Here is a 12,545-nt window from a genome sequence, read left to right on the forward strand (position 1 = left end):
CTTCTAAAACAAATGATGTGGGTAAACCAAAGCAGATTGTATCAAATAATGCTACCATAGGATACTTTAAATTTCAACCTCCCCTAGTCAAAAGTAAAAGAAGCACACATACTCAAATTTAACCACATAATGAAACAACCATCCAATAAAATTCTAATGCTACATCGTAGATTATATTAAATTTACACCAAAATACCCCACTTAAACTAATTATATATATAACTGAGATTAAAATAAACGGAACTTCCATACAATTGGAACTAAAGCATGACGTTTGCCCACCACATAAAGTTATTATGTGGGATTTCAACTTTGCCCACTATGAACACACTTCATTTTCCTACTAATTTATGTCTACTCTACTAGTCTCACTTATTTCATATTGATTGAAACAGGACATAAACCTTCAGCTAAGACAAAGGACTAATCAACTACTGGAAGTTGTCGATGCATTGAAGACATAAAATAAACGATGAGCAGCAACTTAAACTTATCATCAGGCCATATGGTTGCTGCCTTTAGCATGCCTTTTGTAGAAGGCTTTCATCCTTGCCACGCCATCTTCAATGGAACTACGCTCCATCCCAAAGCTAAATCGCAGCCAATTCTTCATCCCAACAGCAAGACCTGTGACCATTCCTTTCATTCATTTCCATGTCTTTAATAACCAATATTTCAATTCTTCAACTTTCCTAACAGTGACACCAAACCTATTTTTAGATTTTATTTTTGTTCTTGCACTCTTTATCCTTGGACCTTTTTTTTTTCTCCCTCTAGTTTTTTTCGTAGTTATGATTGGGTGAAAGCGAGAGAAAAAAAGGAGTGAGAGTATATGGACAAAAACTCTTTACATATTCTACCAGTATAAATCTTTTCGATTTTGTTTTCTTTTTCACCTAAAAGGCCCAATATGATTTGAGATAGTTGTCTTCATATACTATGAGTCTTCTTAGCTAAGTTCTAAGTACAAATGTAAAAGTAAAAATAATAAAAAGAATATAAAAGATGAAGAAACACAAACAAAATAATTTTACAATATTAACTCGTTATCTTTAAAATTATTTTTCTAATTTAAGTGTCATGTAATTATTTTTTAAAAAATAAGGACTTTTGAAACCTATTCTTAGAAATCAGAGTACAACAAAAGGATATATTTTGAAATTTTAAGGATCAAAACGCTTATACTTGAAAAAAATGGAGACTAAAATGATAACTTTTCTGTGTAAGTCACAACCATAAATTTTCCTGTGTAGTCAATGTAAAACTTTAGTTCCATTTTAAAAGAATTTATAATAAAAAATTAGATACAAAAACTTAAAAATAAAATAAAAATATAATTAAAAAATTATCATGAATAATAATATTATTGAAAATATTTAGTGTATAATAGAAATCAACCATTTTTATAGAATCTATCAAATTTTGTTATATTTTATAAATATTTTGATTTATTTGTTAGAGAAGTATATGCCCACAATCATTTGCTCCCAAAGCCAGGTCAATTCTGACTTCAGTACCATTTTTTAGGTCATCCCCACAGAAAGTCCTTTGAGTTAGCTTTTTTCCATTTGAAATAAAGTTAGTGGTGATGTTATTTATGTTGATTACCAGGGAGAATGAGCACAGATTCTTCCTTCATCAGCTTGATGCAGAAGTCCATCTCATTCTTTATGCCTTCAAGTTGTTCTAGATTCAGCTTCACCTGTTTCAAATGAAATATTGTCAATCAAACAAAATATACCCTCATCATAAATAACCCTAAACTTGTATGTTCTTAAATGGTGGTACCATTGCAAGCATTGATCCTTCTGGTTTGTTTGGGCAAGTCAAACAGGGAATCTCATTGATCTTCTCATACAAAATATCTGCATTTGTTCTCAGTAAATCAAGAAGACCTGAAACATATTCATCGCTTGTTTTTGCAAGAATTTGTGGGATTGCACCCTGTATGGTGAGGGTAAAGAAACCAGAACAAGAAACAAGATCGTTAACAAATAGCCTAAAAAGAAAAGACCAAAATCATGGAGTGCTGGGATTGGCAGTTATAATGTCAAGGATAAAAAAATATAGTCCTCCATTCATAGTAAGAAGGTCCAATTTAAGCACCTGAATGCAGGTTGGGGGATCGGGTGAAATGTCCAGACAGTTCTTAATGTTCTCTAGAATCTGCTAAGAAAAGGATAGGTGTCATATCCGAACAAATGAAACGAAGCAATACTTTTAAATTGCAAGAATATTTCTATTTCAACAAAGAAGCTAACTAACATAAACATCATTAGATCCTAAAAGATAAAGATAAATGGTGAAAGAACAGAGAATTTGAACAAACCCCATTCTTTTCCAGGATGCCATTTGGATCCGTGACTAAAATCCAACCGAATCTCCATCCTGGAACAGACCATTTCTTTGATAGAGATCCAAGGGTTAGCACTGGAACAATGGATCCAAACACTCCCATTGGCACAAAGGGCTTGTTGCCAAAAGCCATATGCGCATAAACTTCATCAGCTATTACAAAAATCCCAAGTTTCCTCGCTGTTTCTGCAATCTAAATTCAACAACAACAAGAAAAGGCATTAAACATTGGGAGATAATTGAAGGAACTACAAACTATCAAAACAAGTCCAGAATGAACATTGCTTACCTCTTTCAGATGCTGGTACGTATACACACTGCCACAGGGGTTGTTGGGATTGATAATAACTATAGCAATAGTATTGCTATCTGCAAGAGTTTTCACAGCTTCAAGGTCAACCTCCCAACCTTTATCTGGTAAGAGATCAAAATTCCGAACTTCAAGGTGTCCAAAAGCTGCTCGAGTTTGGTAGTGCGGATAAGATGGTCTAGGGAGCAAGATGTTGGCATCGGGTGATCGAGCTAGCACTGATATTATGATTTCAATGGCTTGTGTGCAACCAACAGTGAGAAATACTTCATTAGGGGATAACTGGTATGGGAGACTGTTGGAATAATATTCTGCCAATGCCCTGATTTGGAAAAACATTCCATGTTAAGGCCTTGTCAAGAATAACGCTAATAATGCTCTTCCATTCGAATTATAAGCAGCACGTAAAAACTGTTGGGAAACCCTCCCACTTGTATGCAGAAATATGGGAATTTTTTTTACAATCACATCTGTTTCTCAAAATTTTTGTACAACTCACCCTTTTTCACTTTTAAACTAAAAAGAGTAAGAACAAACTTAAAGTGGTTTATGTAATATCCGAGTTTCGAAGGGAGATTTGAATGAACACATAGAGATTCTGATTTCAAATTCACTATCTATACCAATAAAGTGCCCCACACATCTTGATTTGTGGGATCGTTACCGTTTCTAATAAGAATATTTGACACTGAAGTCATAGAATGTTTTTATCATATTCGGAGCTCATCATTTTATCAAACCTTTTTGACGTGGGACAACCGCTCCTCATTTTGTCAAAATCCAGCAAAACTTTGATGTTTACCTTTCTAACCAATTAAAAATGTTTTAGGACTAACTTTCTAATACTATGTTAATTTGAGCCTAGTTGAATGATTGCCATATTAATTAGAAATCACTCCAATAGTGAGAAGGTTACAATCCTACTACCTATGTTGAATATACTCCAAACAAACACAACGTTAAGGTATATACTTCCTCAAGGTGGAAGTGATAGACCTCTCATGTCTCGACATGTGCAGGCAGATAAGGAGACATAGTTGCAAACCCAACCACTTGAGTGCATGACCTGCAATGCATGCACACTATAAAAATGCTCATTCATATTTTCGACAGAGCCTTTATAAGTGTTTACATATGTTTATATTGAATTGGTTATTATATTTAATGGATGTTATAAGCTAACAACTAGCTATAATAGTTTTTGTTTAACTATTTTAGTCGGGATAAAAAATAGAAAACACATTATAACAAAGAGGAAGAGAGAGGATGAGTGAAAAATAAGAAATTCTATGAAAAATAGTAAATAAAGTAGCAAAAAAAAAAGTTTTTACCTTGTATTTATGGTAGTTAATGGTAGGTTATAAATAGTTATAAACACTATTATATTATATCTCGAGCATTAGACTAGTGTAATAGCCCATTCCACTAACTTCAAGTTGATGATCTAAACGTTCTCTCTAAGTGTTTAATAAAATCGAACTCAAGTGCATCTCAAAATATCGATTGAAACAACTTAAGTGAGATGGAGTCTAACTTGCATGTGCCTTGTGGATCGATTTAGACCTCAACAAAGAAAACAAATCAATCTGGTTTTACTTCCTGCACAATAATTTGGACTGGGGTGTTTGAGTTTGAGATTTGAATGTCTTTCTAGTTAATAATCAATTATTCAAGGAGTTCCGCTGAAAACTATGAATTTACACTTCAAGCACCACAGGGAACAAATGTAACAAAAAAAATAACAAACAAAGTAAACGAAAGTGGAAACAGGAGAAAAATATTTTACAAAGGATCAAGTGATTGAGTTATATATTCATTAGAGTGGAAACGGTATAAAAGTTCTTATTGGAAAAGTTAAAACTAACAAGTAATGCAGCAACTTCTGCCACTAACTTTGAAGTTCTCCTCCATCATTTTCACTAACTTATTAGGGCACTCTTTCCATCGTAGGAGAAACTACCCCAAAATAAACCCACTAACATAAATTAAAAGAAAAGCTAATTTAATTATTTAACAAACTAATTAAGTTTGCACTAATTCTTAAAAAGAAAGTTGTCTTTAAGAAAACAACAATAATTTGTTGGGTTCGGCTTCCTAATCGTTTTAAATGTTAAAGTCATCCTCCTTTAATTTGGCCTACAAAAAAACTACACAGAATCTGAAAGGAACAAAACAGCAAATAACAATAGAAAAACAGCAGGGGATGATAAACAACTATGAGAAATTATAAGTAGGCAAAGAAGTGCATGTTTGAGAGTGATAATAAAATGATTAAATCCATTTGTTTTTACCACATCACTAAGAAATACCCCTCCTTAATCACTTTAATGTACAACGGTGAAGTGATTTTGAATGATTAAAAACAATTATAAAGATTCAGCAGAAGGGGAATGAGATTAAGATTAGCAAACATAATAGTGAAGAAGAGTAATTAAATAACCTCCTGGCAGGTAGAAGGCCATGCGTGGAAGGATAAGAGTTGAATTTAAAGGATTGGACGGCGTTAACAAGGGATTCAACGATTAAGGGAGAGGTGTGAAAGGAAGGGTAAGCAGAAGGGTCAGCACGGCCAAAAGCAATGATGGGGCGAGGATCATCAGAATTGCGATGGCTAGAGATGAGATTAAGAGAGCCACGGACTGAAATGGAGAGTTTGTTGAGGTGTTCATCGCCATGGAAGTTCCAGTGGTGGTCGGCGTTCATCTCCATGGCTTTTAATTTGTATGTTTATGAGCTAGCTTGGGTTGCTTGCTCACTCACACTCACACTCACAGAAGTGAGGTGGTTTGGTTACCATGGGATTTGTAGGAAGGAGAAGGACAAAGGCGACTGCGGGTGTGGGACCGGAGATGAGAGAATTAAGATTGACGAATGCATGGAATAATGACAGTTGCGAAACATTATAAAAAATTTCATCCAAAGGAAACCAATGTAGTTTGTGACCAAAGATGAAAAAAGGGAATTGAATGAGTGGTAAGGTATCTACGTTTACTTTTATTTTAATTAAGATACAAAGATGTTGGTGATGCACAATTTCCTACTTCTCAACCTCATTTATGTTGCACTTTTTAAGTTGAAGACAACACCACTTTGTTGTTGTTGTAGTATTTATATTTTAACTCTTACAAATGAAAATATGAAGTATTTTAATTTTATCCTTCCATCTCAATTTTCTTTATGAATCTTTTATATATAATATTTTATTTGAATGGAAAATGTTAGAAAATTCTAAAAATTGACATGGTTGAGGATAAATTTTAAAATTGTTAATAAAAATTGAAAAAAAAAAATGATAGTTCAGTATATCAATAAAGCTAATATACACCCAAGCATTGGCACCAATCAAAATATGGGTTAGTGAAGACACCAAATAAAACAAATACTTGGAAAGAACCAACGAGTGAAGGAGTGGTTGGTGGTTGGTGGATTTTGCCATGTAAATGACCAATACCAAAATATATTTGTCTTTTCTACAATAATGGTTACAATGGACAATGAGGTAAGCTAGAATGCATCTTTATTACCAATCAGCCACCCATATGAAACTTATTTCACACTACCAAATTTATTAGTGATTTTTGCACCGAAATTAAAAACAAAAGAAGGCAAATTTGACAAAAATAAATAAAATATAGCAAAAAAAAAATTACATTTTATCGCTAGTAGATATTGATAGACACTGATTATTAGTGACATTGATAGAAATAATAGAAATTTATCAATTTTTTAGTTTTTATCCTAAATAAAATCCAAAATTTTGATATTTTAATTTATTATACTATATTTCAAAATTTTCCATTCGGGTAACTCCATCAAATTTTTTTTAAACATTTTTAATTGAACATTCTTTGGCTAGGGACTGTTATCACACCATCAATATTAAAATTTGAGATTTAAATTGTGATGAGTTTTAAATGTTTGGAATTACGAATATTTATATGTGTTTGGATATATAGAATATTTAAAGTTTAAAAGTTTAATATATTTATTTATTTACCAAATTTGTACATTAAAATCAACGTTAAATAACTATTTTATTAGATATAAGAGAATATTTAGTTTAGTCCTAAATTAAATCTAGAGTTGTTTAATATATTATTACAATATTTATTTAGGGTAATTAAAAATTAATAACAATTTTAGGAATAATTACTAAGTATATAGCAACATTTTTAAAAATTGCAATATAACAAAATTTGTCAAATTCTATCCTCCCCTATATTTACAATTTTTTTTAAATATACTTAGTTATTTTGAATCTAATTAGTATATTTGCAACCATTCTTATTATTTAATCACTTACAATAAAAATTACAATATTTTAAAAGAAATTATGGTAAATGAGCAAGCTGCTGAAAATATTTACAAAATATCAGATTATATCATTAATGTCCACCATTGAGAAACTCTAAAATTTTGTTATATTTTGTAAATATTTTGGTTCATTGTGATATATTTGAAAACATCTCATATTTTGAAGAAAAAATATTTTAAATGACAAAACTTCTCAAAACATTTACAAAATATAACAAAATATCACAATCTATTTGTTATAAATTTAGATAAACTCAAATAGACTACTATTTGTGTGTAAATTGAATAATAGTCTATTTGAATCTATGATAGATAAATGGTGATATTTTGTTATATTTTGACACATTTTGTTATATTTGAAAATAACTCTATATATTTATTAAATATTAATTAATTACTATCATCATTAAATAAATCTACATTAGTTAACGATTAACAATTACCAATAAATTTTTATATTAAATAATTAAAAGATAAGTCACATTTTCAAATATTGCAAAAAAAAAAAAAAAGAAACTAATTACAAAATAAAACAAAATCTATCAAATTCTTTATAATCTATATTAATATTTTGCTATATTTTAAAAATAATTTCATTTTTTTTCTATCCAAAACAATTTTACTGTATTTTAATAATAGTGATGAATTGATATTTGATTTATTAATTAACCATGTTATAATACTATGGGGTGCTTGTAAAAATAGGAAAAAGAAAAAAATTATGACAATAAGGTCCATGTCAGTCCATTTTCTAAATTGCACAAATAGCAAATTTAAAAATTCAACCAAAAAATAGCCAATGAACTTGAAAGGAAAAGATGAAACTTAGCTCGTTTCAAATTTATTGTGTGCTAATTTATTGTTCTTCGTCGTAATTTGTACAGCTCTGTGATAGTTTTTTTGATACCCTCTGATAACCATATGATATACATATACGTTGATTTAAATTTGGAAATTGTATTAGATGATAAAAAAAAATTAGAAAAAAACAGCTCATAACACCTATTTTTTGCATATTGCAAATTTGACGGTAATAAGATGATAATTTGCTTTTAAATTTGCTATTTTTGAAAATTTGAAAATGTAAGTGACATGCATGCACTCTATTATCATAATTTTTTCTTGCTATTTTTGCAAACTCTCCATTTAAATTTGGGTAGCCCACTCATAACATTACTTTCTGATTATCACGTGGTTAATATTTGATTACTTCTACCATACCATTTTTTACTTTTGGACCAATATATGATTACTCTTAATTATTATTTTATATCAATTTCTAATTTATTATTTTATATTTGTTTTAGGTGGTTGAGAAAGAAGTAAATCTATAAAATCTATTTTTAAAACCTACGTTCCATTTGTGGCATCTTTAAAATCATTTTTTGTTTAGCTTTTAGATTCTCATAAAATTAGATCTTATCATTAATTTTTTTCTATTTTGATTCTAGATTTTATTCTTCAAAATTAAACAACATATAATCTCATAAATTTTAAAATAAGGAATTTTGAGATTTTTGAAATAAGTTGAATATAATGTGCTAAAATTATTGGTTGAGAAAATAATTTGGAATTCTCTGCTTTACAAAAGACCCAATGCATGACAAACATGCGTGAATGAAGTTTGTGAGAAGACATGCCCAGCTGCCGCACAAACAAACCAATCAGCAAAAAGAAATAGGAAAAATGGTCAAAGTTGGGTTTCTGATTTCGTTCTTCTTTCTTCAGACATGCACCTATACCCTCTTCTTCTTCTTCTTCACTTTTTTCTCTTCTTTTAGTCCAGATCATGAAAGACTTAAAAGATCTATATGCATTCGGGAGTTGGAGGACCTTGATATGAGTAATTAAGAAGAGAGAACTCAGCACACAGAATATAGAGTGGTTCAGCCGTAAAGGATAACTACATCCACTTTGCTGACTATCAACTCATTTCATCAAGATTACAAGCACTAATTCGAAGGATGGATCAAACATAATAATTAAGCTTTCTATCACTCTCTTTTGCTAAAATATTAAATGTTCTGTCCAAATTTCCATAACAAAAACATGTGAAACAAATAGGCCATAAGACATTTTAATGAGCCAAGGATATTCTAACCAGTAACCTGTCACCTATATCCTCATATTCACCTCATGATTAACTATACATATATATATATATATACATTTAGAGTGAAATTACCAAACTATCATCTCTATTTCCCTAGCTATAATTTCAAGCTTTGGATATATAATAAATACTATATTAAACTAATGCAAGGTTTGTCATGAATAAGATTTAAGGGCATCTTTATTGGAATATTGGTTTTTCAAGAACAGAAATTCATTTAAAAAAGTTCAATGCAACATCTGACCGAGAGCAATACTGACAGATTCCTCTTTAGCCAACTGAACACAAAAGCCATAATCATCTTCATTGCCTTCCAGAATGGACAGATCAAGTTTCACCCAGAAGCAAAAGCAAATGAAAATTAAAATTGGGCCACGTTTACGTAGGTTAGAAATCTATGACCGCGAATAAATGGAAACAACGGTTGGACCATCAAAATAGAAACTTGTTAACAACTCAGTTGTGAAGCTCGTTATCCTAATTCATTAAAATGTTTCACGGTTTGCTTGTTTTTGTGCAAATTTCCATCTATCTCTCTCAAATTCTTTCCATCCATCTTTCTAAAATTTGGAGGGATGTATAGAGATACTTTTGAAAAATACTTTGAGGGATATTTTTCTTATTTTTTAAATAACCTAATTAAATGCAAAAATGTCATTTGAAAGTGTTCTTTAAATAACCTATTAAACCCTAAGTGTTCTTTAAATAACCTATTAAACCCTAAATCCTAATTGCATGTAACTAGTTCACCAAATGTCAACGCATTCCATTAACCATTAATGAAATTTAATGAGCCAAGTGTTTATATCTCATCTAGCCACTTATTCCACTAAGAGTTAGTAGAATCATCCAACAAAATGTTAGATTTTTTCATTAACTTTATTCAAAGGGAGAAATGGTCATTTGACAATTCAAGTCAAAAGTCCACATTTTTACTTTTTACCATTTTGTTCATCTTGACTAATTCTGACATCTAGAGCATGAATCTGAATTCATTTTTTCGAAATTTAAATCTCATTAGATTTTTTTTAAGGTCTTGTAATATAACTAAGGGGGATTTGAGGACAGGACCTAGGAGTGTTAAAAAAATTCGATAATCCGACCAACCCACATTACCCAATCCAAAATGTAAGGGTTGAGTTATATTTTGTGTTGGGTTGAGTTCGGTTAAAAATTTGAGAAAAAAAAGTTGAGCCGGATAACCAAGTCATGTAAGTAAGGGGTCGGGTAACCGATTATGTATATAATATAAAAACATACATACATATATATATATATATATATATATATATATATATAAAACCTAAAACGTAAAAATAAACCTCCTTTTGAATGGATATTGTAGACTTGGAATTTGAATCTATAACATAAATATAAGTCACATTGCACCTTGAATGACAATTTGTTTACCTTGCATATTGAAAAAAAATAAAAAAGTTTGTCTAAATCTTGGAAAGATGAAAATAAATAAATAAACCAACCTGGATTTTTGGGTTGGGTTGAGTTGACTCTTGCATATTGAACTGATAGAGTTTATTTTTTGCCAACCCGGATGCTTTGGATTTGTCCATAATTTTCCTTCAACCCAGCCTAACCCAACTTATGTACACTCACACCATAACCTATTTTCCTCGAGGACATATAGGTGCCAGTTGAGCTAAGATCATGTTGGCAACACATTGAATATATTGTCAATCAAAGTTTAACTTTTCAAAGTTAAAAGTAAATCCTTTGACTTTTTAAAACTCTGACAATTTCCATCATTTTCAAGCTTTTGAATATGTGAATCAACATTCAAATTTTTTGTATTTAAATAATATTTAAAAATATAAAGCTCTATCTCTAAACTAATAATCGATTGCTATATAACATATACTTGTCGATTTCTCTCTCCTTAATTAACTAATTCGAACTCTTCGAACTAATCCAACATACTCTTCTAAGTTAATTTCATATAACCTAATAGGGGAACCTAATGAACCTATAGATCATGGACTCCAAAGACAAGAGATTAACTGGCTAAACCCTTTTCGAATGACCTAATCAACATTCGTTGACTGACATGTCATTCCACTAAAGTCTCTTAGTTGCACTCTCCTCACCGTAGATATATTTGTGTTAATCTAATGAAACCATGATTAGTAAGTTAATCCTTCACATGTTGTTTGTAATCTACCTTGGGTCAAAATATCATTTTATTCTCGAGATTACATCTTGCTTCTTAAGTTCCACTAATCCACCATTGAAAAATTGGTTTTAGGTTTAATCTATAAATTGAATCCTTCTCGAGCCAATGAGAGGGTGGGGCCCCTTGTTCCAAATTTGGATTCAATCTTTAAGGGAACAACCTATCTACTAACCTTACAATGGGTAGGAGTGAATTCCACGTAGCTGCACCCTATATCCCCAACTATATGTCCGATCTTACCTCTGAAATGGGAGGCCTATTAGGCCAACATTGTTGAGCTGCCCTGATCACCTATGCAGATCTAAAGATAATTTCTTGTGAACAGAAGTTCATAGTTACATAGGCCATCAATGAAAAAGCCAATGAAGTTTTGAATACTTCAACTCTTTTATAGATAATTATTCAAGGTATGATTATTTACACTTAATGGAGCATAAAACTAAAGCTCTTGAAAAGTTCAAAGAGTATAAGGCTGAAGTTGAAAGTCTCTATTAAGTAAAAATATTAAAATACTTCTATCTAATCAATCAAGTTAGAAAGTTATATGGATTTGAGATTTCAGAACTATATGATAGACCATGAAATTCAATTCCAACTCAGTACCTGTTATATCCCAACAAAATGATGTATCAGAAAGGAGAAATAGAACCCAGTTAGACATGATTCCTTCAATTGCCTAATTCATTTTGGGGGTATGCGATAGAGATTGCAGTTCATATCTTGAATAATATTTCCTTGAAGAATGTTTCTGAAACACCTTTCAAGTTTTGAAAATGACATAAAAACTAGTTTAAGTCACTTCAGAATCTGAGGTTGTCCAGCACACGTGTTAGAGACAAATTCAAAGAAGTTGGAACCTCGTTCAAGGTTATGCCAATTTGTTGGTTACCCTAAAAGAAATGAGAGATGGTCATATGAGATCATATGAGATCATAAATCGCTAAGTAAATTAGTATTAAATAAAGCAACTGTTGAATCAACAAGAGTTGTTGATGAACCTGGTCCCTTATCAAAAGTTGATGGAACCAATACATCAAGTCAATCTCGTCCTTCTCAATCGTTGAGTATGCCTCAACGCAGTGAGAGAATTGTATCACAACCTAATTGTTACTTGAATTGTATCAACAAGAGGTGTACGTCTCAAGAAAAAGTTAAATTGTTGCTGACGATTAGCCTACGTGTTGTGTTTGAGTTGGCTACATGGCGCGACGAGTTAGTAAGGTGATACATGTTAAGCGTGGAAGTGACCCTTTAGTGTAAGAGGA

At 31.0% G+C, this 12,545-nt stretch overlaps 1 protein-coding gene across 1 annotated transcript; it reads right to left on the minus strand.

Annotated features, from left to right (window-relative positions):
• Positions 1-109: 109 nt before the first annotated feature.
• LOC101221092 (tyrosine aminotransferase) lies at positions 110-5,538 on the minus strand. The gene is made up of 7 exons (XM_004149222.3): positions 5,106-5,538; positions 2,645-2,987; positions 2,330-2,548; positions 2,107-2,166; positions 1,789-1,944; positions 1,609-1,702; positions 110-627 (listed from the first exon to the last, which is right to left on the minus strand). The coding sequence occupies exons 1-7, from the start codon at positions 5,372-5,374 to the stop codon at positions 497-499; spliced, it is 1,272 nt and encodes a 423-aa protein (XP_004149270.1). The 5' UTR covers positions 5,375-5,538; the 3' UTR covers positions 110-496.
• Positions 5,539-12,545: the final 7,007 nt, after the last annotated feature.

This window comes from Cucumis sativus, chromosome 6 (genome assembly GCF_000004075.3).
Source record: "Cucumis sativus cultivar 9930 chromosome 6, Cucumber_9930_V3, whole genome shotgun sequence".
Lineage (NCBI taxonomy): Eukaryota > Viridiplantae > Streptophyta > Magnoliopsida > Cucurbitales > Cucurbitaceae > Cucumis > Cucumis sativus.

What these genes read in the sequence shown, in the direction of transcription:
- LOC101221092 (XM_004149222.3), bottom strand. Translation starts at nt 5,374, where the DNA reads ATGGAGATGAACGCCGACCACCACTGGAACTTCCATGGCGATGAACAC. An exon ending in GCATCCTGGAAAAGAATGGG is followed by an intron (nt 2,167 to 2,329) that starts GTTTGTTCAAAT and finishes TTTTCTTAGCAG; the next exon opens with ATTCTAGAGAACATTAAGAA. An exon ending in ATCTGTGCTCATTCTCCCTG is followed by an intron (nt 628 to 1,608) that starts GTAATCAACATA and finishes GAATGGTCACAG; the next exon opens with GTCTTGCTGTTGGGATGAAG.